Source organism: Haliotis rufescens, unplaced genomic scaffold (genome assembly GCF_023055435.1).
Source record: "Haliotis rufescens isolate VD_foot unplaced genomic scaffold, xgHalRufe1.0.p SCAF_2, whole genome shotgun sequence".
NCBI lineage: Eukaryota > Metazoa > Mollusca > Gastropoda > Lepetellida > Haliotidae > Haliotis > Haliotis rufescens.
Genome location: NW_025963890.1, coordinates 9048882 through 9076753, shown reverse-complemented (window position 1 = coordinate 9076753; position 27872 = coordinate 9048882). Strand labels below are relative to the sequence as shown.

Genomic DNA, 27872 nt, shown 5'->3' with positions numbered 1-27872 from the left:
ACACACACACACACACACACACACACACACACACACACACACACACACACACACACACACACAAAAACAAACCAACATAGATAACTCGCCGAAGCAATGTTTTGTAAAAACGCACTTGTTTTGCATGATTGCATATGTACATATATATATTCACATTAGATTCAGCTTTTGGCTTTTACCATAGCGCATTAATTAGCAGACTCTGAACCAGTGGACCAACAGCGCCATCACATTTTATTAGTGCTCGTTTAAGGGGTCATTAGCACCTCATTAACACGCATGCGCAAGTAAACAATGTAATGCGCATGCGTGTTACTGACGCCACACCCTTTTGAGTAAGCCACGCCTGTCATTGTCTATCAAACTGAGTAATCATTCGAACGACTAAACGTGATAAAGGGACTACTCTGACAGGATTACCCTTACTGGATTACAGGAAACACTATGAAAAGGTAAGAAATTATGGCTAACCTTAGCCCTAACAAGGCTAACCCTACGGATCGAAAAGGGGTGTTAGATCGGAAAGGCGTGTCAGATCCCTACGATCGAAAAGGTCGTAAGCTTCGTGAGACGAGAGCGAGTGCATTGGAGCTTGAGCCACGGTAACGGCATAACGAGACAGCTGTCGGTAGCGGACGAGGGATCAGTGCACATTACCGGAGATGATCCAATGACCAGATCCAGGTAGCGTTGGGGGGGGGGGGGCTTACGTCAGCTTACCGGCTTGGTTAATTAGTGCATCAATTAGCCGAAGCTGTACCAGCCGGACCTAGAGCGTCATGACATTTTATCAGTGCTCTTTTAACGGGTCATTTAAGAGCACTACTCCCCTCGATTTGAGGAGTAGTGCCCTTTACCGGGCGCACTTTTTCAGATCCAATTAGCGCTGTGGCTCACCGGCTCTGCTAATTAATGCGTTAATTAGCCGACGCTCTACCACTGGACCACAGGCGCTATCACATGTAATAAGTGCTCGTTTAACAGGTCATTAGAATCCCCATTGTAATTTAGTAAACAATGAATTGGACATGCGTGTGACGTCACGGCCCGCTCTCCCATTCATCTTTTCTTGAAACCACACCCGTAATTGTTTATGTCAACATGACCGACCAATGGGATTAACTGGATTAACGCTTGAAAAGGTAAGAATTTGTGGCTAACCCTTGCCCAAAGCCAGCTAACCCTCATGACCGAAAAGGGGTTTGGGATCGTAAAGACGTGTAAGTTTCCCTAAGACCTAGAACGGGTGTTGGATCGTAAAGACGTGTAAGTTTCCCTAAGACCTAGAACGGGTGTTTGATCGTAAAGATGTGTAATTCCCTAAGACCGAGCACGGGTGTTTGATTGTAAAGATGTGTAAGTTTCCCTAAGACCGAAAACGGGTGTTGGATCGTGAAGCGAGAGTCACCAAAGCGTGAGGCACGGTGACTATAAAGAGTCTGTTTAGGCTGAAGAAATTAATTAACATGCGCCCTTTGTCGAAATCTTTATAGATCACAGTTAACCAATCAGTGTTTATGCAAAAATGCGTAAAACAAATATTGCCTCCAGCCTCCAAGTTTATTTAGCTGTCCTTGCAGACGGTAGCCCAGTCTCTGATCATGCTCAGTTGCGTTGCGTATCATCCGGGTACTCACGGGGGAAAAAAAACAATAACAAAGGCAACAACCAGTCCCGGGGAATTTCGTTAGATCAGTGCCCCTTTAACGTCGCGTCCCAGATTATTGCACTTATAGCGACCCAAGGTAACGGTATAGCGAGACAGCGGTCGCCTATAGCGTGGTAATTGACACGGATGGTAGAGCTCGGGCTACGCACGGTAAACTGCACTGATGCCGTTTGGGTTGTTGTTGTTGTTGTTTTCAGTGTTTAAGAGGTCGACTTCTGCCTGAGCAATTTCGGCTGACATGTCCCTTCTCGTGACTCATGTGTGTGGGTTGGGATAACATATCTATTGCGAGTTTAAGTATTCACAGAATTTCTGTTTTCGTATTGATATCATTACTAGTTTCGTATATTGATATGATACACGTTTAATCTTTGGCGGCTCTGTTTAAAAAACTTTCGAGTAGCTGTCCATCTCTCAGAAATAGAGTTAGTTTGGCCTTCGCTATTGCATCACTTGGCTTTAGGAGATCTAAGACAGATTGCGGATCTAACTTCAATTCTTGTCCCGGCAGGGGCGGTCGGCCGGCCTAGTGGTTAAAGCGTTCGCTCGTCACGCCGAAGACCCGGGTTCGATTCCCGACATGGGTAAAATTTGTGAAGCCCATTTCTGGTGTCCCCCGCCGTGATATTGCTGGAATATTGCTAAAAGCGGCGTAAAATCAAACTCACTCACTCACTCTTGTCCCGGCTTGGGCATGGTCTTGACATTCCAATAACAGTGAGTGAGTGAGTATGGTTTTACGCCGCTTTTAGCAATATTCCAGCAATATCACGGCGGGGGATACCAGAAATGGGCTTCACATATTGTACCCTTGTCTCGAATCGAACCCGGGTCTTCGGCGTGACGAGCGAACGCTTTAACCACTAGGCTTCCCGACCGCCCCCATTCCAGTAACAAGTGAGCGATGGTTTTAGGTTGATTGCAATATGGACATACCTTTTCGTAGTGTTTATTAAGGGTGAAACGATACACCGATATTCCGATGCATCGCGATATTTGACCCACGATACGATATACGATAAACGTGGGCCCATTTATCGATACGCCACGATACGAAACGCAAATCCCAAGTACAGCGTTTCCTCGCTATTGTGCCTTTCAATAAACCGCTAACTTGGTTATAGCGCGCTCTAACGCATGACTTACATTTTTGATAAGCTCAGGTTTTACACCGACAGATGTTTTTCCCCATCTCATAAAACATTATCAGCTGATCACCGCAAGCACATAACACCGAAAATACCAGTCAGCAAACCCGAACTGAAGTACGCAATTCAATACCATTATTATACTATCTCGTTATTAAAACGTGTTCATTGTATATCTGGACTTGTGTTTGCCATATATTTTATTAATCTTATTCAAAATTTCCTTTAATATTGTTTTCATTAAGTTATGTGAAATCGTGTGTGAAGAGATACAGCAACCACGGTCTGATTACCGCTTTTGACGCATTGAAACGAACTTAAGTTGCTAGAGAATGGATACATATATTATAAATGCCATACTTTGACTCATTAAAAGTCATATTTGTGGCAATTTGGTTAATATTTGTCAACATAACGTTTTCGCAATCGAAATACATGTAGCACGGGAAGTCCCTAGGGTGACTGGTCAAATTGTTCGAAATTCAATACGTAAATGTGGGAGTAATATAATTTTCATATACCCAATATCCCTAATTTAGCTCAGTGCCCCTGATCTAACTGAAGAAAATGAGTATATCCATGTAAGCCACCAAAGGAATAAGTTTTTCTCTGATTTGTTATTATGTTCAACAATATCATTGGCCCTATTATTTGTCTGTTTATTCATGCAGTCAATTGTTTGGGGTTCGTCTGTAGGAGCCCGAGACATATGAAAAGTAGATTTTTGCTGAAAATAAATTAATTTGGATGAGAGCCACTGTAAAATGTGTAACATCAACAGGTGATGTAATAGGTCAATTTCAACACATCATCATCATCATCATCATCATCATCATCAACCCGATGTGCATCATTAGTAATACCATCATCACCAGTATTATCTCATTTAGAAGTTTCCTTTTCTGGAATACAATTCTCTGCATTGTTATAATGTTCAGCAATATCATTGGCCAAGCACAGACCCCAGTGGCATGTCAGCCTTCCTGCATCTTGGTCTGGCTATTTTCCCATTCAAAATTACGTGTTGACTACTATTAACAACTAATGTAAATAGTAAGGCAATTAAGCAATAGCCTTGTTATACCACAAGTCCACTGTGTCATACATGATCAACAGAGATCACAGAGCACAACACAATAGTTCTCTGTGTTATCTGAAGCTGTGTCAAATTTGATGATAAAGTTCGATTAATTGATGAACAGGTGAACAATCAGCTGGAAACAACGACTGATACTTCTACAACTTGTTCTCATGAAAGTAATTCTTTAAATGTTTGAACACATCTTTCTCAAACAATTTTCCCGAACAGCTAATGAAATCAGTCTATTAATTAGAAACGATAGTGTGATCGCCTTTCTTAAATAATGGCTTGATGTTTGCTTTGTACACTCTGATGGAAGCACATCCGACTGTACTGACATATTTAACAGTGCACGCTTCGCTGATAATTACTAATGAAAAATGCAGATCCTATGACAACGTTTATGACAGTGACAATGCTTGTCACGTATCGATTTACGTGATATGACTCCTGGAAATATGAACTGATTCCTACCAACCATCGGTAGACACACACATATCGTATTCCCTACAATCAGCAAAGAAGGTAAGTCTATTTCCCTACAGCTTTCATATTTCTTTCTCAGTCTGTGAATCTTACCGTCGTTAAACATTGTCATTAGATTACCTTGCATAGCCAAAATGTGTGACATCTAAATGTTCAATATAATCTGACAATAATATGGTCCAAAGAAGAAACTGAACACATTGTGCCTTTGTTTGGACACAATAACAGGTCTTTTAGTTAACAAGTAGGCTAAAACTGACAAGTTTGACAATGAGTTAATGGCAACGTTGGCAACAGACGAATGCAGTCAGAGCCCATCCTCGGAGTGGCAGGCCACGCGTAACCAATAATCGACAAGACAACTGGATTCGAACAACACCCCTACGAAATCGATTCCAGCCAACAACAGTGACTGCAAGAAGAATCCCTGGCCTTCGACGTCGTCGTCTCAGATGCGCAGGGATTGTCGCCAGAAGACCCGCCAGACGTTTGACAGGAAACCACCGTCAAGCACGTCGACAGTGATGCAGCCAGCGTCTACGCTGGACTGTCATGCAGTGGGGACAAGTTCTATTCACTGACGAAACATGCTCCAGCAGATATGGACAGATATCCCACAGGACAAAGCGATATTAGCACCAAGGTGATCGTTAGTCCCATACTTTAACATAGGTTTACGATCATCGTAGTGCTAAGATCGCTTTGAGGAACGGGGCCCTGGTCCATTCCATGAGACGAAGATGTGTTGCTTGCATCGCAACCAGAGGTGGACACACGCGCTATTGATTTGTAAATTGATATTTTGGCATGTTCATGTTTTTTTGTATGAAAACACGCATTTTCTGAAGTCAGTATGGCAAATTTAACCATTTGAACACTTACAGGAGTCTTTTATGTGTTGCAAACCGAAATTGTTTCAGATTTGGTAAAAAACATAACTTTGCATTAAATCTTATTCAATGTCAAAGGAACTTTTGTTGTTCAGTATGTTACTGTAGGGGTTATGCATAAGTATTTGTGGACACCCGGTGCCATATCTTAATAGGCTGTCATTCATTGATTCAAAATTATTAGTTATTGTATTTTTATATCTAAATGTGCGTGTTGATTCAATAAACGTCTTGTGTTATCCGAGTCTTTCCCTATTTATATACAGTCAAGTCTCGTTAATCCGACAATCGGCTTTATCCGACACTAATGATGGGAACCGATTAAATCAGTGCTATTAAGACCCGTTAATCCGACAGTCTCGCATTCATCAGTCTCGTTCATCCGACATAATCATATGCACCAACAATGTCGGATTAACGGGACTTGACTGTATATACTCCGCACAAACAGAAACGCAAAAGTGATTTCAGATGTATATTTTATATATGATAATATTATAGATTAGCAACAGATGGTATGTTCAAAATTAGCACTCATCATTGTCATTGAACCATGTTTCAAATGGCATACATGGAACAGTAGATTTTCAAGATGAAGGTCGTATATTATCAATATCTTGTCTGGCCACCATTAGAGCCCCAAACTGACTGGTATCGTCGTCCCATGGAAGCAATCAGATCCCGAATTGTGGCCTGGGAAAAGGTCACCCACTCTGCCTGCAGTGCTTGTGCCAACTGTCGGAGGTTCTGTGGTTGCTGCTGACGGGCTTGCAGTCGTTGATCCAGTGCATCTCATTAATGTTCGATTGGGTTTAAAATCTGGAGACCTGGGAGGGCCATGGCAGGACCTGGATGTTGTGATTCCTGAAAAAAGAATTTCATCCGTGTGACGTAGAAGTCTGTTCTACCATCATCACACGATAACAACCTGCTCTGTCCACTTCCTGTTTCGAGCATAACGATCCCCGCGACGCCTGTAAACACGACGTCTATCTTGAACACGACGAAGAATACATCATGACTCGTCACTAAACCAAACCTGTCGACATCGCAGTTGTGGCTGTACTCTGTGACCTTGACACTATTGACGTCGCAGCCGACGATACAGGTCCCTCAAAACTGGCCGTCTAGCGCGAATACCTTCAGCTGTAAACGGTTTCTCACTGTCTGGGTGGATATCCTTGCAATCCTGGTATTGCCGTAGTTATTGAGTGGCCGTTGGTGGTTCTTTCACGTAATTGAGGTAGCCGCATGAATCTGCCCTCTGCTCCCGTTTTGTCCCGTGTGTCTGATAACGGTTCCACAGTCTTGTAATGGTGTTTGGTGCTACATGGAAATATCTGGTTTCAGCTGAAGGGGATTCTCCTGTTTGCAGTCGGCCGGTGACGTTGTTGCGTTGGGCTTCCGTCAGTCGTGGCATGTTTTCGTTGTTCATATGCTGTAAGATTGTGATGACATGCAAACGTAAACCAACGTTTTGTATAGCCCAACAAGTGATGTTGCACGCGCATGTCATGTTGGTGTGTTTCGGCGCCAGGGACTCACGGGGTTGTGTATTTGCGATTTTCCCACCCTTTCTCCAAATTCTGCTGTACCACATTCTTTCCACAAAGATCAACCCCAAAGTATGCAGAAATGACCAATTCAGTTTTGGTATAGATTGTGTAAGGATGTCGGCAACACTTTGTCAGGTATTTACGATTTCTTCTTTTTCAGGGCATTTAAAATGAAATGGACCGAAGAAATTCATTTGCTTACATAACGTAATGATAAATGATACATATACACATATTCATTGTACATAATGAGATCCGTGAAGATTCCGGAGTAGAATACGTCTTCAGCAACCCATGCTTGTCGTAAAAGGCGACTAACGGGATCGGGTGGTCCGACTTGCTGACTTGGTTGATGCATGTCATCGATCCCAATTGCGTGGATCGATGCTCATGATATTAATCACTGGGTTATCTGGTCAAGACTCGATTATTTACAGACCGCCGTCATATAGCTGGAATATTGCCGAGTGCGGCGTTAAACAACAAACCAACCAACCAACTTTAACAATAAATAAATAAACAGTTCAGTATCAACACAGAGACTTCTTACCTGTTCTTAAAGCACTATGGTCAACTGCAAGAATCAGGACGCAGGGGAAATTGTTTCGGATCCTTTATTTGAATAAGATATTCAATGTTTTCCAAATGAAACATAATCAACGGCATATTTCCAGGAAGTGAAGAGGAGCCAGGAAGGATGACAGACACACCAACTCCCAAGGTAGCTACTACATTGAAGAAACAGTTCGGATTGGTCAGTGCAACGAGCTATATCACGGGCTCTATCATCGGTGAGTCAAAGTGCCAGGCCAAGCCACTGACAAAATCAGTGGTGAATCACAATGCCAGCCTACACCACAGATACCATCATTTGTGGGGGCACGGGTGGCCCAGTCGTCTAAGGCGCCGAGATTCGCTGTGCAGAGTTGCGTCCCTTGGGCACGCAAGAAACTTATGATTGTGGGTTCGAATCCCGGTTCGCCCCGATTATGTTTCTAGGTTTGTCAGCTCCATACCCGTGGGTTTCACTGAAGTGGTAAACGTCTGAGACCTGCATCACTTCGGGCTTTCCTCCCACATTAAGCTGACACGCCGCGATATAACTGGAATACTGTTAAAAGCGGCGTTAAACCCAACTCACTCACTCACTCACTATCATTTGTGGTGAGTCAGTGTGTCAAGTTACAGGGCAGGCAATATCAATGGTGAGCCAGTGTGTCAAGCCACAGTCACTATCATTTGTGAATCAGTGAGTCAATCGCGTTACAGGAGGGGCAGTATTTCTGATGAAATAGTTTGTCAGGCTACGTCACAAGCACTATCAATGAGTAGTCACTGTGGGGTCACAGGTTTAATACAGTTTTTGTGACATGCTCGAGCATGGGTATAGTACTGACGGATCGTGTGTCATGATCAAGGTAAAACAACGACCAGCAGAAGATATGTACACACATATATAAATTATTTTAAAAAGCTGTTTTTGCTTTTGATATATGTCATTCATCATTCTTCCCATTATTTTTCCTCGCACATGTAGCTGACACGACGTGATATACTTGGAATACTGTTCATAGCGGCATTAAACCCGACTCACTCACTAACTCACTCTTCCGGTTATAAATAATTCTTTATATTCCTATCAGGAACTGGTATTTTTATCAGCCCGACAGTCATACTGGAAGGGATGGGTTCTTCTGTTGGCCTCTCTCTCCTAGTGTGGATGCTGAGTGCAGCTGTCTCATTCTGTGGTGCCATGTGTTATGCCGAGTATGGTGCGTCTTCTGTTAACACACGTATATGCAATATTACACCCATTTTATATATTATGAAGGTCATGTACTTATAACCCATAAATCTTTCAAGGTCTGAACGTTCGTATAATATAATTTAGGGTCTAAAATTGTACTTGTTCAAATAGGAACAAATGAAGTTCCTCACAAATTAAGTAACTTGAAGCAAAACTAAATCTAACAGCTGCTTTTCAATGATGCTCTCATCATGTTTTGCCTTTTGCGCTCAATTTAGTTAGTTTCGGTGGATAATCGAGATTAATTATCTTGACAGCCATGTGTTGTTGATACTAACACGTATTTGATTAGTGATCAAAATAGTGGCATACGACTAATATAACCACACACTTCGGTATTATCCCTGCCATCAGCTCAATAAGTAAAGTTATATCATCACATCAAAGTACGCTATTTGCTTCATAAGATAATACATTCTAACAAACGTATTGTGAAAACTAAAATCATTTAACAGTTTATATTCCGGGTAATACGAGTATCAAGTTTTGTGTGTATCTGTGAAATAGTATGCTGGACTAACCATACCAATTCAAACAGTTAACATTTTGGTAACAATGAAGACAATTATTTGGAAAGGATGAAGAAATTAACAGCAGTGGACATTTAGGGATGGGCACGTCGTGATAAAGTAATCTACCGGGCAAAAGAAAGTATACACCCATGTTTGATGGTCACTTATTTGGTAGGGGTATCGTAGTTGTGTTTTGGACGTTAAGTCTGCTGTGTTTCCACGACTGTTTAGTGCCAAGTAACGTTTTGATAACCTTTGAAACTGTTTGGTCAAACCCAATTTTCAGGTATATACTTTCTTATATTTCACCCATTTCACTATTGAACCAATGCCTGTTCTTACAATAATATACATGCACTTAACGATAAACGATAACGATTAAGTAACCATTGTATTACATTTCAGGAACGCGTGTTAAGAAATCGGGAGGCACGTATACCTATATCCGAGAAGGGTTCGGAGATCTCGCCGGGTTTATATACCTGTGGACTAACTTAGTACTACTTCGTCCTTTGTCCGTGGCCCTGTCGGTCTTGGTGTGTGCAGAGTACGTCATGAGGCCTGTCTTCCTGGCATGCCCTGATCTGGCGCCCACAGCAGCTAAAGTCATGCTGGGATTTCTCGTAGCTGGTAATATACACTTGTGTAATAATGTGTCACTCATCTTTATTTGATATCATTGTAGATCACCTGCTTTAATGTTCATGAGTGTATCACGAGTTGGTGGGTCGGCAGCAATCTGATTGCACGAAACATTCTGTTTAAATGAATTTGGAGCCAGGCAATAGTTTTGGCTAATCACTGCAAAAGAATACTTGATCATATCCCAAATTTGAAAACATCGGCTTGTGTACATTTGAAAAGAGAGTGCAACGTGAAATTACCACTAAACTATGTGTAGTTTCTGCTTGCGTACATTTGAAAAGAGAGTGCAACGTAAAATTACCACTAAACTATGTGTAGTTTCTGCTTGTGTACATTTGAAAAAAGAGTGCAACGTAAAATTACCACTAAACTATATGTAGTTTCTGCTTGTGAACACTTGAAAAGAGAGTGCAACGTAAAATTACTACTAAACTATATGTAGTTTCTGCTTGTGTACATTTGAAAAGAGAGTGCAATGTAAAATTACTACTAAACTATGTATAGTTTCTGCTTGTGTACATTTGAAAAGAGACTGCAACGTAAAATTACCACTAAACTATGTATAGTTTCTGCTTGTGTACATTTGGAAAGAGAGTGCAGCGTTAAATTACTATATGTAGTTTCATTTCTCACTTGCATCATGTGCAGGCCAACGACTAATCAATAACATCCAAACATTTTCTTAAACGTACTGCCCATAATAAGCTGACATGCCGTGCTATAACTTGAATACTGTTAAAAGCGGCGTTAAACCCAAATCACTCTCTTAAACGTACTGCAATACAGAATATGTGTATCCCAGTTCGAGGGGGTGTGTTAGCATGTTGAACATGCATATGTTAAAAGCAGCTTTATTTGTTAGGGACTATAATTATTTGTTAGGGACTGTATATTCCACAGACGCCAAATTGTATTTCATTTTAGCAATTGGCTGATAGAAAACACGGATAAGATTTTTCTCTATATGTAATAATATATACTTCCATATCAACCGTAAAAGTGGAAACACACACGTAGAGATCAAATATTCATATTTGGTTGCTAGGACATAGGTCCAGATGAACTAAACTACTTTATCATTTAACTAAAGCATTTATCCATGACATAAGCTTATGACATAAAAACATGTATGTCATACCCCAATGACATAAGTATGCAAATTAGATATTCAAATTAGATAACCGGAAGTGGGACCTTTTTCGCCGGTGCACGTGAGTAGGTGTTAACAAACAACATGGATACCTTTGATGTTGGAGACATTATTTCAAGTATTCTGCAAAAGTCTGTTCAAGTATTTTGTTTAAAATAATCCGAGGAACTTTTTTTCTCAGCGAAGGAATATGTCATAAAGACGTTAAGAGGTTGTTTATTTTGGTTTACACGGCTATGGAAAACATGTATCACTACGCACGATCTATACGTAAGATTTCGACAAGTTGCTGATGTTAATGTTTAATGCAATTATTCCTTAATTGGGAAGCAAAAATGTGAAAATGATAAATAGAATTCATCACTCGTGTTTTTTAATATGGGAAATATCAACCTCGTCCCGTTAATCGGTATTTGCCTCGCCAAAGGCTCGGCAAATACCGATTAACTAAGACTCGGTTGATATTTCCCATATTAAAAAACACGAGTGATGAATCCTCTATGTATGTATAAAGAGCGTTGTATATATCTATTTCAGGCTTGTTCGTCGTGGGCAATTTGTACAGTGTACGCCTTGCAGCCAACACACAGACTATAGTGACTGTGTGTAAAGTCACGGCCCTGTCCGTCGTTATCGTGACTGGGATCATTCACTTAGTGCAAGGTACGTCACAGGCAGAGAGTGAGTGAGCTCGGTTTAACGCCGCTTGGAACAGTATTCCAGTAATATCAAGGCGTGTTAGCTTAATGTGGGAGGAAAGCCCGAAGTGATGCAGGTCTCAGACGTTTAATACTTTTGTGAAACTGACGAACACGGATATCCAGTAGTGCTGACAAACCTAGACACATAACCGGGGCGAACGAGGATTCGAACCAACAATCATAGATGTCTGGCGTGCCCAGCGAATTGCGGCGCTTTCGACGACTGTGGCATCGTGTCTCCATTGGCAGAGCAAAACATGGACTTTATCTATCTTATCTATCTTGCATCTTGCAAAATGCATCTTCATTGCATACACATACAATCCTTTTATTCAGTAGCATGTACACAGTTTTAGAGATGACATTTTGTTGTTGTATTTTGTTGCCGATTGTCTTTCTTTGTTTACTTGTCTAAGTCAGAGCCTTTAAGTTCAGTATATGGCCCAAGAATTAGATAAGCCGGTGTTAACAAAGAACATGAAATATGTTCCATATACATGAGACACGAAACATTATTTGAACGATATATATGTAATGTAATGCAAAATAATACAAATTAACGCAATAATATGCAATACATGTACAATGCAAAGCAATTTATATGCAGTTTAGTGCGATGTAATATGGCATATTTCAGGCAACACAGAAAACTTCAATGGAGCGTTCAAAACCATCAACTTTAAGCCGGGTGGCGTGGTACTGGCGTTCTATGCTGGGTTGTTTGGATACACTGGCTGGTAAGCTACAGCAGAGAATCGACATAGCAAAGTACCCAATAGGTACTATCTACAGAATAATACATTCATATCACACAATATATGTTGCTTTTGGAATGTGAGCTAAGTCCAATACAGGGGGTATTTTACATATATATTTTAAACTGGAATAGTGAGTAAGTGAGTGAGTATGGTTTTACGCCGCTTTTAGCAATATTCCAGCAATATCACGGCGGGGGGACACCAGAAATGGGCTTCACACATTGTACCCATGTCGGGAATCGAACCCGGGTCTTCAGCGTGACGAGCGAACGCTTTAACCACTAGGCTACCCGACCGCCCCTTAAACTGGAATAACAAACGTTAACTGGAGTGTTGAAATGCTGAAGTAACAATACTCTTTTTTCGAAGAAATCTGTTCAAAACATAAATATAGCTGGAAACAGAAATATAGTTCCCTAAAAAATATATTGAAATTCAATGAACTATTCATAACTTTATCATACTTGGTGAAAGGTTTCGCTCGATTTGCCGGTTTCGATTCTTCATATTGGTGCAGCCTGGTGTCCCCCGACGTAATATTGCTCGGATGTTACGAACAGCGGCGTAAACATACTCATAACATTATTCAGTTGCTAAAGGTGATGTATGCACTGTCAAAGTAAAGGAACCCAGGCCCTTTATAATTGCCAGTGAAACAGGTTCTCGGCGATCAAAGGGGGTTAAGCTACCATCTGGCATGGACAAATGCTTCAATGGTGGATAAAGAGTCAACCAAATGTAAAGCGTGATATATCCAATAAATCTCAAGAGAGGTACGATGTATGGGCGCGTGGAAGATTTCACATTGCCGGGTTTGGAAGAGCCTAACAAGGCTTTAACATATGAGTGAGTGTGTGAGTTTGGTTTTAAGCCGCTTTTAGCAATATTCCAGCAATACCACGTCGGGGGACACTAGAAATGGGCTTCACACATTGTATCCATGTCGGGAATCGAACCCGGGTCTTCGGCGTGACGAGCGGCCGCGTCATACCAAAAGACGTTAAAAGATGGTACTTGTTGTTACCCTGTCTGGCGCTCGACATTAACGGGCTAAAACAAGGACTGGTCGGCTCGGAGTCAGTATACGGTGTCTAAGCGGGGTATTCATGTTAAACTGCGGCATGTTATCTCAGTGTGCTAGCACTATAAATCGGCACCAGTCCGGACTAGTACAAGCAGCCACACACACACACACACACACACGTGCATGCACGTCGCTATATAAGTGCAATAATCTTGGACGCGACGTTAAACCCAATTTCACCTCACCTTATCAATGAAGGACAATATATAAATTGTCAATGTAAGAAAATAACCAGTCTTTCTTGTCAGACTAAATTTGGCGCAAAGGGCATGGCTGTCAAGGTTCTTACGTTCTCATTATCCGCATTTGGTCTCCTGGTATTTGTGTAACAGAATCGTTGTGGTCTACAAACACACAGAACATGTGGACGTAATTTGATTACTGATTATAGGGGTTTGAGTCGAACAAAATAGGCGGAATAATATTTATCTTGACAATTACAACTGTGGCTCGGCGCCCTAATAACTGTAGTAAACAGATGGTATAATATGTGTTACAGGGATGCAACCAATGCAGCAGTAGAGGAGGTCATCAAACCTTACAGGTAATGCAGTCGCCCTGTGTGCAATGTGATGAGAATGACTGAACGTTGTTCAGCGCCGTCGCAGTTAGTAATACACTTTGGCCTCTTGTAAACAAAGACCGCCTCCGTGGCCTAGTGGGAGAGCGGAAGGTCCGGGGTTCGATCCCCGACCGCGTCATACCAAAAGACGTTAAAAGATGGTACCCTGTCTGGCACTCGACATTAAGGGGCTAAAACAAGGACTGGTCGGCTCGGAGTCAGTATACTGTGTCTGAGTGGGGTATTCATGTTAAACTGCGGCATGTTATCTCAGTGTGCTAGCACTATAAATCGGCACCAGTCCGGACTATTACAAGCAGCCACACACACACACACACACACACACACACACACACACACACACACACACACACACACATACACACACGTGCATGCACGTCGCTATATAAGTGCAATAATCTTGGACGCGACGTTAAACCCCATTTCACCTCACCTCACCTCTCGTAAACAAAAGCGACAGAATTACCATATTCATAAAACGTATCGGCCAAATGACTGATGGTACGATTCTGACTCTATCGCAAGCACGTACCTCAAAAGTTGTGAAATGTAGACACCAAGGGCGGGAACTTCCGGAATATTGTGCGACATTAAGGGACAGTTTTGTGGAGAGTGTTTTGTCACCCTAAATCTTTATGCATGGCTCTAATTATGAAACAGATGAAGCGGTCTCATTGGTCTCCTTTATTTCTAGTTCTGGGACCCGTTCCACAAAACGATCTTAGTGCTACGACTGTCGTAAGTCAGTGTTAAAGACCGACTTAGCGCTAAGATGGCTTTGTGGAACGGGGCCCTGCAGCTGGTGGGTAAATCAGTGGAAGGGACATTGCTATTTGATGGTTATTTAACGATATCAGGTAATGGATGTACATAAGCTTAAGTTAAACATCCAGGCCCAATTATCTTGTTTTGACTTTGCCCCATCAGAACAGAAAGACCAATTTATGTGCATTAAGAAACAGATCAGCAAGAAGGGGAGCGCATTGGTGCCCATGGGGATGCCTTGCCTAAATGTCGTCCTTCCAACTTTTACATAGATGTTATCAATGAGGAAGCATTTCACATGTTGTTTTAGTTTCCGAGTAAACTTCAAATGGCAGGGGCTTTACCGTTTGACAAATTGACCTTAACCACTGAAGAGTGATACGTGACTATCTGTCTATGGTCACCACGTTTAGTAACAAATGCCCTTGGATCAAGGTAAGATATCCATTTAATTACAAGATAGCTGGTAAATTGTTTAGTCATGCAAATAAACAAAGTTATAAATGGCATGATTACGTTTTCATATTACTTGTCTCTTTTAGTAATAACACAATTCATTTTGCAATTTTGAATATAAATAGAGTTGGGTGATAATTTCTTATAAAAATTCAAAAATCATGTTTTGCATGTCGGAATGTGAAACATGACAATATACTGAAAAGTTCCTGTGACATTGAATAAGATTTAATGCAAAGTTATGTTTTTTACCAAATCTGAAACAATTTCGGTTTGCAACAGATACAAGACTCCTGCAAGTGTTCAAATGGTTTAATTTGCCAAACTGACTTCAGAAAATGCGTGATCTCATAAAAAAACCATGAACATGCCAAAATGTCAATTTACAAATCAATATCGTGTGTGTCCACCTCTGGTTGCGATGAAAGCAACACATCTTCGTCTCATGGAATGGACCAGGCGTCGCACAAAGTCCTGTGGAATATCTGTCCATATCTACTGGAGCATGTTTCGAAGTTCCTGGAATATCTGTGGAACATGTGGTTGACGTCGAAAGCACCGATCCATCTCATCCCACATGTGCTCGATTGGTGAGAGATCAGGGGAGCGGGCCGGCCAGGGAATGACATTCACGTTGTTTTGTTGTTGAGAATCCTGAACAAAACGAGCAATATGAGGCCGGGCGTTGTCATGTTGAAAGGTATTGCCTGGGCCATGACGACGCAAAAACGGTAGAACAACAAACGGGTCCTCTGTCTTGCTGTCATCTCACCCCATACCATAACGTTGCCGCCCCCGACACTGGCTGAGGTGAAAACGAGACTCGTCAGTGAATAGAATTTGTCCTCACTGCATGGCCGTCCAGCGTAGATGCTTTCTGCACGACTGTAGGCATGCTTGACGGTGGTTTCCTGTCAAAATGGGACGCCTGGCGGGTCTTCTGGCGAAAATCCCTGCACATCTGAGGCGACGACGTACGGTTTGTGAAGATATTCGTCGAAGGCCAGGGATGCTTCTTGCAGTCACTGTTGCTGGCTGGAATCGATTTCGTAGGTGTGTTGTTCGAATCCAGTTGTCTTGTCGATTATTTGTTACGCGTGGCCTGCCACTCCGAGGATGCTCTCTGACTGCATTCGTCACTTGCCAACGTTGCCATAAACACCAAATGGTGTTTTTTTGTGGACGTTAAATTGTCTTGCAACATCACGTTGACTCGATCCTGCTTTATGCATACCAATGGCTCACAGACGCTCATTTTCAGACAGGCGTGGCATGTTGAATAATTGTGTATTTTTATATATATTTTTTTAGTGGTTGTTGTCAGCACGATGCTAAACAATGCCTTTTGAATCCCGTTAACGCACATGTCATGGAATGCAAGCTTTTCTGTTTTCTGTTGCGTTTTTGTGACTTGATTCCATACATGTACTACAATATTGAAAACCAAACTTGACTTGTTTGAAAAATACACTAAAATATTCGCGTCACAGGGGCTTTTGTTGTTGAGTATATAAAAGATCAAACATACTATTCTTGATTTCGGTACCATTTTGTATTATGGATCTCAATATGTATTGTGAATCTAACTACGCATAAACCACATAATACATACTTCCAACGTTGGCACCATGTGTCTGATAAACAAAACACCCATCTAAAGTACTGTCGGAAATGCTAGAAAACTGCTTTCCTGGCTTCATGTAATAAATAGGACTATAGTCATATGACTCTAAAAAGAGCATATATCAACATATCGCGAATTGACCTAATCTAGCCTGTCCTAACTGACATTGTGATTTCCCTTAAAATGTACTTTTACAGGTAAAATGATGATAAAACTTAGAAAATAGTCGTGTGTTGTCATGCATGTTTGGAATGGCCTATAACCTAAGACCTGTCCCGAGGTGATGACCTCACACCGTCCCGTGCATTCTCCCAGGTGCAAATGTCACCGAGTTGCGGGTGGTCTAAAAAGATTGTACTTAATTGGCATGCGTTGATGGGGTAGGAATTTAGGATATGTACTGCTTTGTATTTGCTTGGAAACATGATGGACTACTTAAGGGCTACGAAACGGGATGAGTATTGGGAGGTTGCGGTTTTGGAATCCAGAAGTATTTGTTGTTCTACAGATGGTTTCTTGAGGTAGCATTTATCTCCGCTGATGACGTATATGAATCTGTACTTTTGAATGTTGTGTAATGTCTTGCTACGACCCCGTTACACTGAGCCAAGATGGGCACAACAGGGTTGAACTCACAATATCTGACTGGCGTACGTAAGACAACGTAACCGTGTTGTGCCACCAGCACATATGTCTTGTGCTTTACTGGTTTCTGATTCAGCCGAATTTTCTCCATGAGTTTAACTTTCGTTTCATATGGTCTGAAGTCGAAAATGTCATATATTCCTCTATGGTCGCCTTCAGACTACGCATGGTTTGGGCGACAGTATCTGATTCCCTGACGTTATATTAACTGGCGTTATCCATGACAGTAATAGTGGCGTTGCTTAAAATGGGCAATAGCTGAAGTTCCAACCAGTCTATGAACACATTACCTCCTATAATTTCCTTATGAAAATCACCAGTTTTCTTTTTCGCCTCGACAACTAGCACACATCCATCAATAACCCATATCATGGGTTGCAGCGTGCAAAACAATGACAGGATTACCTTTATCTGATTGTACCATGGGTGCTTATTGTCCATCTGCCGATAGCCACATGTTGTCAGTGGAATGATTCATCAAGATAAATTATCTGGACGCCCTGACTGTGATAGTTATGAATGGTTCGGAGATAATGTGACCTCATAGACAGGATGGAATATTTCCCCTGAAAAGTGCTAGGTCATCGCCACGCGCAGTGTATCGAAATCCCATCTCTTGGAGAGCAATAGTTAGTGCAGTCCGGGAAACATTAATTGTATCTTTAATTCCTCCCAAATTCTACTGCAAGTCAGGGTTACCTTATGCTCATAAAGCTTGTACACTATACGTCTAATCACCCTGTATCAAAGCTGTCTAATATACTTTTACTTCCCAGTTTTGTTGTTGAGACCATAAGTATACCTGTTTTGTTTTCTTGACTTGATGGTATGAATTGAAAACCCCATAGCATGGGCAGTTCGGTAATTCCCCATATCAAAGTTAGTAAATGGTTTCCCTCTATCCCTCTAACGTATAAAGAACTTGTATAAATTTCCCAGTACAGACTCCATACCGTGTACCATGGTTATGGCCATGCAAGTGTAATGTACATTGCATCATGAGAGCAATGTTAACACGACAAACGCAGCGTCATTTTTACATTTTAGAAGATGCACATCTAGAATTTTCTCAAAATAATTTTTGTGCGTGGATAAGATGTTTTATGAAGACTGCATTATCATCATTATAACGGAGTCACGTGTGCATATTTCTATAGTCATCATTGGAATAAATGTGAACTTCCTGTTTTCGTTCGAATTTGTCTCCTGTATGCTTATCGATAGGACTCCTTGTGACTGACATACTTCAAACCACAGGTAGGGCGATCGGTAGTAACTCGATATTTCAATAACAACAGTCTGTGAAAAGTTATATTTTTAACAGGCAAAAAGCAGTTTTCTAGCATTTTCCACAGTACTTAAGTTTTATCTTCACAAACAACTTATTCCCAGTTATTGTGTTTCTAAATGGCATCAGTTTGATGATGTCGTATATGATACTCATTCATCGGAGCATTTTCAGTCAACTACGTATTTACCATTTTGTGATTGCTTTGATTTTCGATCTTTACAAACCATTTTTTCTCTTCTAGAAACATTCCCATTGCGGTTTTCGTAGGACTCGCAATTCCAACACTGATTTATGTCTTGGCAAATGTTGCCTACCACGCTGTCCTTACAAATGACGAAATTCTGTCCGGCATTGCAGTAGCCTATGTGAGTTATCGTTTCAAACACACTTCAATGATTATATAAATGATGTGGGAAAAGGATGAAGTGCGAAGGCTGAGTCAGGCTCGCAATCATGCATGAAACAACTTATCCAAGAGGGACTGGGTTTAAAATAAGCCTGGTCTCCCTGGTCTGTATAGGATAAACTAGTTATATACGCTTTTCGGTACGTTCCTCCAAAGTGAGATGATCGTCCTTTTTCAATCATCTTATATATATATCTATCCATATTCGCGCACGTTATAATACTTAAAAAATAAAGCGCTTCTGTGATCATGTTCTTGTTTAACATGTATTTCTTTTAAAAATGCAGCTCACTTTTATTCTTGAAACATTTATAGAAAAACTGTTGATTAATCGGACCGAAAGGCTTTTCAAAGAGTATTTATGAAAATTCAAAGACAATCGAAATTTAAAATTCAAATTTTTCCAAGCAATTCTGGTGTTCTGTTTATACATTATTGTGAAATGTCTGATTATATTCATCGCTCATTTTAGTTTGAAAAGGAAAGAATTGAGATGTGATCCTCATTGAAAGTGACACGGGTGTTTCATCTTCATCCTCAAGGTGTTTGGAGAGAGGAAACTAGGAGTCTTCAAGTGGGTTATCCTGGCGTGTGTTGCAATATCCGCAGGAGGGAACGTTAACAGTAACATCTTTATCTTTAGCAGGTGATACTTTCATCCTGTGCGTGTACATTTTCCAATGTTATACAAACATCTTAAGCGTTTTTCGCCTCTAAATATATGGCTTCGTAACAGATCGTTACTTCAAATGTTTGTGAAAACAGGAACGGCAAGATCTCTATATTTACCACGAGTTTGTGCGGTCAGCAACACTAATGTTCCAGAGTTATAGTCACCGCGAATGTGCATAGACAGAAACACCAAGGTCCCAGAGCGACAATCACAACGGGTTCGTGTAGACAGAAACACCAATGTCCCTGAGTTACAATCACAACGCATTTGATACACAGAACAACAATGTCCCAGAAATATATCCGCCTCGAGTTTGATAGACAGAAACACCAATGTTCCAGAACTACAGTATATGGACAGAAACACCACTTCAAGGCTAAGTTCACTATAAGTCTCGAAATTCCTTCTGGGCCTGCACACACCGCTTGTATGTACAGGCACAAACACAAATGTCTGCGGTACTGCAACCACCACGAGACGGACAAAAACACGTTTGCATCCCGTTGTAGCCATTAAGTTTGTTTTCACCAAATCCACATGGTTGGTATTTGACTTTGACGGATTATCAATTTATGTACACACGCGTAAGAGATGAGCTTTAAACAAACTACATAATTATATGACCATGAAAATTCACGAAATATGCAAGAACACATGTGATGTACATCGATATTGTGTTTTATTTTGAACTTCTTTTGTTCTGAACACATTAGAATAAACTTTGTGGGAGGCCGCGATGGACTGTTTCCACGGTTCCTGAGCATGATCAGTGTACGGAGAAGAACTCCACAACCGTCCATCATAGCACTGGTAGGATATTTCTACACAGTGAGGGCCATGGTGACAGTAGAAAAACGAAGCTTGTTCTGACATATAGGGTATCTCATTAGAAGTACCAAATTAAAAATATACTCAAAACATGTTGATTAACGTACCTATTTTACACGTTTATTATATATTCTGGATGTGGATTCTGTGGCTAACGTGATTTGTTTGTACATAATTTTCATATCAGTGTTTAACAAAAACAAATATCGATCTCGGTTCCATTTTGGTCAAAAATATACTGTTTCCTTTCAGTTTATACCGACGACTGTCTTCATGTGTCTCGGCGATGTCAAGTCTGTCCTAGGAGCCTATGTTTTCTTCAGGGTAGGAGGGGAATGTCTGGCTGTCGCGGCATTTTTCTTCATACGACGGAAACATGCAGCTGCCGACACTACCTACAAGGTAGCATTACAGTGAATTATGTTTTACAATGCTCACGTGCACCTTAAGACTGCGACACATTCATCAAATGTTGGTCTTTGGCGTATTATTTATAATTGTCGAACGAAATACGGGGTGTGATAAGGAACCGGTTTGTCCTGCTGGAAATATTAGCTTCTAAAAGTTTTTGTAATGAAATGAACTGACACGTTCATATGACTTACAAAAGCCTTTGTTTCTTTTTCTTATTCTTAGACTTGAAAGCTTTAGACTTGTTGCGTGATAACGTTTACGAGTATGGCTTCCATGTAAAACGGGAGATCGAAGAAATTTAAATAAACAAATAAATTATAATATAAATAAAGATTTATTTATTTATAAAGATTCCAACTGTGGTTCCCATTACAAACACATGCAATGGCATGTCAGTTGTTCACCTGAACAAAAAACGGGAACATATGATACATGTCAAAATAGGGAATTGCATCGGACACTGCATTGGTCACTGATGCGTCAAATGTAGAAATATCCTTCACATCTGTACCATTTTAATATTATGCTTTTCTATGTCTTTGAATGCTGTATCACAATAATCCTGAATGCACTAATTGAAGGACTCTATTTACAGAAAGTATATGAGACAAGTGGAATTGATACCATGTAGATTCTCAAAACGTTGCTCTCAAGGACTTGCTCGACCTTTTGCGATCTCACAAAAGAACCAACTTGAAATTAAATTTTGTCAAAACATTCCATTCCTTTTAACTTTGTACACCGCTATAGGATAGGAATTTCTGCTCGGATTGGAAAAGTCCAAAACAAGGTAAACCAGAAGATTAACTTGGCTTCAGCTAGGTGTATCGATGATCTGATTTCTTTCAATAACCATTAAAAAGCAAATCCCTTTCCACTGATTTACCAGCTTGAGCTAGAAATAAAGACACTGGTAGGACCGCCTCGTCTGTATCATATTTAGATCTTTGCATAAGGATTCGGAGTGACAACAATCTTTCCACAAGAGTGTATGGTAATAGAGAATCGGCTTACCAATTGTCCCTTTGTGTTGAGCAATGTTCCATCAGCTCCGGTCTTCGCTGCCTGCATGTCACAACTTTTGAGGTTCAATCGAACATGCTCTTTTGCGACGATTTCAAAGAGCATCATACTACATGTACTCTGCTCAAAGATGGTTTGATTGAGGTTGCAACATTTCAAAAAGTTTCAGAAATTTCGAAATTTGACGAAATAGTGTCGAAAATGACGTCCGATGCAATTCCCTTTGTTGACGTGTTCCACCCTTGTGTCTTTTCGGGTGGGCAATTGATTTACCTTTGTGTGTGATTGTGGCGGGTGCTTCGGTAGGGCAGTACGAGCTCACCTTTCGCAAACACCTGGTGTCATCACTACTTATATCGTAAACAGCGCTCATGACATTGTCGGACTCTGCTTCTCCATAAAAATGAGAGGGTTTTCCCGCTTTCCCGTGTTTTTGTCATTATTCCCTAGATGTTTCAATGGAGTTGAAATCTTGCCTTGTCCTCCCTTAGACTCACTGGGTGTTCCCTGGAATCTACGTTGTATCCATCCTAATGCTGTCCGTCACGGCGGTCGTCGATGACCCTGGCAAGTTTCTTCCCCCCTTCGTCATCATCTTGATGAGTGTCCCACTCTACTACATGTCGAGGAGTCGCTGGTGGAAGCGGTTACACCTCAACACTGTCAACAGTAAGTAAACCTACATCCGTCCCACTGGGTGCGGGATATCTCGACACAGTCAATAGTAAGTAATCCTACACGCTCATGCCGGACATCTCACCACAGTCGACAGTAAGTAACCATACCTCCCTTACTCTTCCTGCCGGACAACACACCACAGTCGACAGTAAGTAACAATACCTCCCTTACTCTTCCTGCCGGACATCTCACCACAGTCGACAGAAAGTAACCATACCTCCCTTACTCTTCCTGCCGGACATCTCACCACAGTCGACAGAAAGTAACCATACCTCCCTTACTCTTCCTGTTGGACATCACACCACAGTCGACAGTAAGTAACCATACCTCCCTTACTCTTCCTGTTGGACATCACACCACAGTCGACAGTAAGTAACCATACCTCCCTTACTCTTCCTCTTGGACATCACACCACAGTCGACAGTAAGTAACAATACCTCCCTTACTCTTCCTGTTGGACATCACACCACAGTCGACAGTAAGTAACCATACCTCCCTTACTCTTCCTGTTGGACATCACACCACAGTCGACAGTAAGTAACAATACCTCCCTGACTCTTCCTGCCGGACATCACACCACAGTCGACAGTAAGTAACCATACCTCCCTTACTCTTCCTGCCGGACATCACACCACAGTCGACAGTAAGTAACAATACCTCCCTTTCCCTTCCTGTCGGACATCGAAACCACAGTCGACAGTAAGTAACCATACCTCCCTGACTCTTCCTGCCGGACATCACACCACAGTCGACAGTAAGTAACCATACCTCCCTGACTCTTCCTGTCGGACATCACACCACAGTCGACAGTAAGTAACCATACCTCCCTTACTCTTCCTGTCGGACATCACACCACAGTCGACAGTAAGTAACCATACCTCCCTTACTCTTCCTGCCGGACATCCTACCACAGTCGACAGTAAGTAACCATACCTCCCTGACTCTTCCTGTGGGACATCACACCACAGTCGACAGTAAGTAACCATACCTCCCTGACTCTTCCTGTCGGAACACCACAGTCGACAGTAAGTAACAATACCTCCCTTACTCTTCCTGCCGGACATCACACCACAGTCGAGAGTAAGTAACCATACCTCCCTGACTCTTCCTGTCGGACATCACACCACAGTCGACAGTAAGTAACAATACCTCCCTGACTCTTCCTGTCGGACATCACACCACAGTCGACAGTAAGTAACCATACCTCCCTGACTCTTCCTGCCGGACATCACACCACAGTCGACAGTAAGTAACCATACCTCCCTGACTCTTCCTGCCGGACATCACACCACAGTCGACAGTAAGTAACCATACCTCCCTGACTCTTCCTGTCGGACATCACACCACAGTCGACAGTAAGTAACCATACCTCCCTGACTCTTCCTGTCGGACATCACACCACAGTCGACAGTAAGTAACCATACCTCCCTTACTCTTCCTGTCGGACATCACACCACAGTCGACAGTAAGTAACAATACCTCCCTTACTCTTCCTGCCGGACATCACACCACAGTCGACAGTAAGTAACAATACCTCCCTTACTCTTCCTGCCGGACATCTCACCACAGTCGACAGCACGGGTGGCCAAGTCGTCTAAGGCGCAGCGATTCGCTGTGCAGAGTTGCGTCCCCTTGACGCGCCAGAAACCTATGATTGTGGGTTCGAATCCCGGTTCACCCCGATTATGTTTCTAATTGTCAGCACCATACCCGTGCTCGTGGGTTTCACCGAAGTGGTAAACGTCTGAGACCTGCATCACTTCAGGCTTTCCTCCCACATTAAGCTGACACGCCGTGACATAACTGGAATAATGTTAAAAGCGGCGTTAAACCCAACTCACTCACTCACTCTAAATATGGACTGTTGCTCGTCAACGTACTTTCAGACTTTGTTCTTTTCACATGTAATACAGTTTCATCCACGGCAATAAAACCTATTGACTTCCGGTAAAGTTTACAACAACGCGTACGTAATTCCCTATTTTTCATAAAGCTGTTACCGGGTAGGATGATCACATTTACCTCATTTCCTTATGCTAGTTTCCCCTTACGATAAACCTTGTGACGTGAGCATTGGACATACTGATTAATCCTGGTGGAATTGTGTGTTTCAGAGTGGATCACTTTGATCTGTCATCGCCTCCTACTGTGTGAACACGCAAGTCAACGTATTGAATGAGAAAGAGATGCTCATATATATGTAGTTTCATAAATATGTAACTGAAGCTTAGCTAACATCATTCTCAATGATATGTTATCACTATCTTTCTTTTATCGTCGTAACTAAAATCACATAAAAATGTTTAGCGGTTCTCTCTTTAGTATATCTCATTCAAACTTCCGACCCGTGAAGATCCGGGGTAGAATAGGTCTTCAGCAATCCATGCTTGTCGGAAGAGTCGACTGGCGGGTTCGGGTGGTCAGGCTCGCTGACTTGGTTGATGCATATCTTCGATCCCAATTGTGTGGATTGATGCTCATGTCAATCACTGGATTGTCTGGTCCAGACTCGATTATTTACAGACCGCCGTCATATAGCTGAGTGCGGCGTTAAACAACAAACAACATAAAACTTCCTTGACCAATATACTCATCCTTACATCTTTGTGAAACAAACACTTGTATATTCAAAATATTGTTTGATTTCAAGATAAACAAACAGTACTCATATGCTGTTATTCTATATCATATTATACTTTTCATGTGAAACGAGCTGTTTGTTTTAAATATGCAAATGGGTTGGAACTGAAACATATGGTCGTCATATACAGTAAATGAAAGGTAAAAGATTGGGCTCAGAATACAAAGTAGTGTATTGCAAGTACAATCGATGAATTGTATGAAGCAGTCGTAAATTATTTCTTGTGTTTTTACAATATTGTTTACGGGGCGATCTCTGGGCTACCGCAAGATAGATACAATGTATGTTAGTGCGGTGTCTCGCCTTGGTATGTTAGACTGGGAGTAGGGTTTTACGACCTTTTAGGCACTATTCAAGCATTCTCACGGCGCAATACCCCACCAATGGGCTTCAATCATTTTACCCAAGCGGAGTATATATCGAACCGGACTGGACGGCGTGACGAAAGAAACGCTTAAGCCCGGTTACCCCATCGTCCCTCTTGCCTCCAACTTGAACACAGATTTCAAATCTTTTGTCATCAGTACTGTACCTTTATCACATGCTCCGCTGAATTTAAATGTATTCAGCACTTTACAATTTACAATTTAACATATAAATAAATTAAGATTTCATAGAGTATATATTTGTGTTTGTTACAGACCCACTTCCAAATTACATGCACATGTTATACAAAGCATCACTGTATGGCAGCTGCATGCAGTAATCCTTGTAACCCCTGACCAAGCCGTGTGTACACTTCCGGGCAAAAGAAAGTACACCCATGTCTGATGTTGGCTGAAAATATAACAAACTAGACAATATTCGATGGTGTAATTTTGATACGGGTATCATAACTGTGTGTTGCACCTCATGTTTGCCTTATTTCGACGAGGGGGCACGGGTGGCCCAGTCGTCTAAGGCGCCGCGACCCGCTGTGCTGAGTTGCGTTCCTTGGACACGTCAGAAACCTATGATTGTGGGTTCGAATCCCTTTCGCCCGGATTATGTTTCTAGGAGACTCAGCACCATACCCGTGCTCGTGGGTTTCACAGAAGTGGTAAAAATCTGAGACCTGCATCACTTCGGGCTTTCCTCCCACATTTAGCTGACACGCCGTGATATAACTGGAATAATGTTAAAAGCGGCGTTAAACCCAACTTATTTCGACGATAGGTTTCAGCTTAGAAACGTTTTGATAACGTTTGTAATCATTTTGTTAAATCCAAACTGTATACTTAATTTAGCCCAGCAGTTAAGTTCGTGCTACAGTTCAATATTTACATCAGGATTATGATGTATGATGTCTTCAGTGATAGTCGTCTGAGTAAATAGTTTCAATGCGAATAACTATGGGATGGGCTGTCGCTTTTTGACTCACTTGATTAACATGTAGATTTCAATGTAATACATGTGGGGTTATGTAATGGTACAAATAAAGCAAATGTGGTATATACACCCCGTTCATGGTTTCATCGAGTTGACTCTCAATGACAATAATAAGGAAACATTGACCGATATGCAACTGAAACAAGGAAGAGCAAACTGGACTCTTCCTCATGAGAAAGCCCAACAAAAGATCAGTAACTGGACTGGTGGCTATTTCCTTATCAGGAAGGTGACTTTAGACATCTCCACTTGAAATAAAATCACGAAATATTTCGATGATTAATTAACGAGTGAGTGAGGGTTGGGTTTAACGCCGCTTTTAACAGTATTCCAGTTATATCACGGCGTGTCAGCTTAATGTGGGAGGAAAGCCCGAAGTGATGCAGGTCTCAGACGTTTACCACTTCGGTGAAACCCACGAGCAAGGGTATGGTGCTGACAAACCTAGAAACATAATCGGGGCGAACCGGGATTCGAACCCACAATCATAGGTTTCTGGCGTGCCCAAGGGACGCAACTCTGCACAGGGGATTAATTAACAAAGACAGCTGCATTTGTGATGATACTTATAACGTGAAAACAAGCCATTCCGCCGATATGGAAATTTACTAACAGTAATGACAAAAATTGCAAAGTGCGATTTTCACGAAATATCCATTTTACTAGCGATAAACAACATTAGTGAGTTTTGATCATGTGGTTATAATCCGGGTCAGAATCGGCAGCGAGTGGTGAACTTTTTCAATAGCGCTTTAAGTACCATATCTGTGTTTTCCTTCAGTTTGTGCATGTGAGTGAGTGAGTGAGTGAGTTGAGTTTAACGCCGCTTTTAACAGTATTCCAGTTACATCACGAATCACCGGGATTCGAACCCACAATCATAGGTTTCTGGCGTGCCCAAGGGACGCAACTCTGCACAGCGAGTCGCGGCGCCTTAGACGACTGGGCCACCCGTGCCCCCAGTTGGTGCATGTAATGTGCGTCCACTGT

The 27872-nt window shown here is 41.7% G+C and overlaps 1 protein-coding gene across 1 annotated transcript; it reads left to right on the top strand.

Annotated features, from left to right (window-relative positions):
- The first annotated feature begins 370 nt into the window (after positions 1–370).
- LOC124136242 (Y+L amino acid transporter 2-like) lies at positions 371–25319 on the top strand. The gene is made up of 13 exons (XM_048399225.1): positions 371–452; positions 7505–7621; positions 8474–8602; positions 9555–9779; positions 11482–11607; positions 12283–12382; positions 13987–14031; positions 19093–19216; positions 19800–19903; positions 20644–20740; positions 21011–21160; positions 22687–22864; positions 24988–25319. Exons 2-13 carry the CDS (start codon positions 7528–7530, stop codon positions 25050–25052), a joined length of 1437 nt encoding a protein of 478 aa, XP_048255182.1. The 5' UTR covers positions 371–452; positions 7505–7527; the 3' UTR covers positions 25053–25319.
- Positions 25320–27872: the final 2553 nt, after the last annotated feature.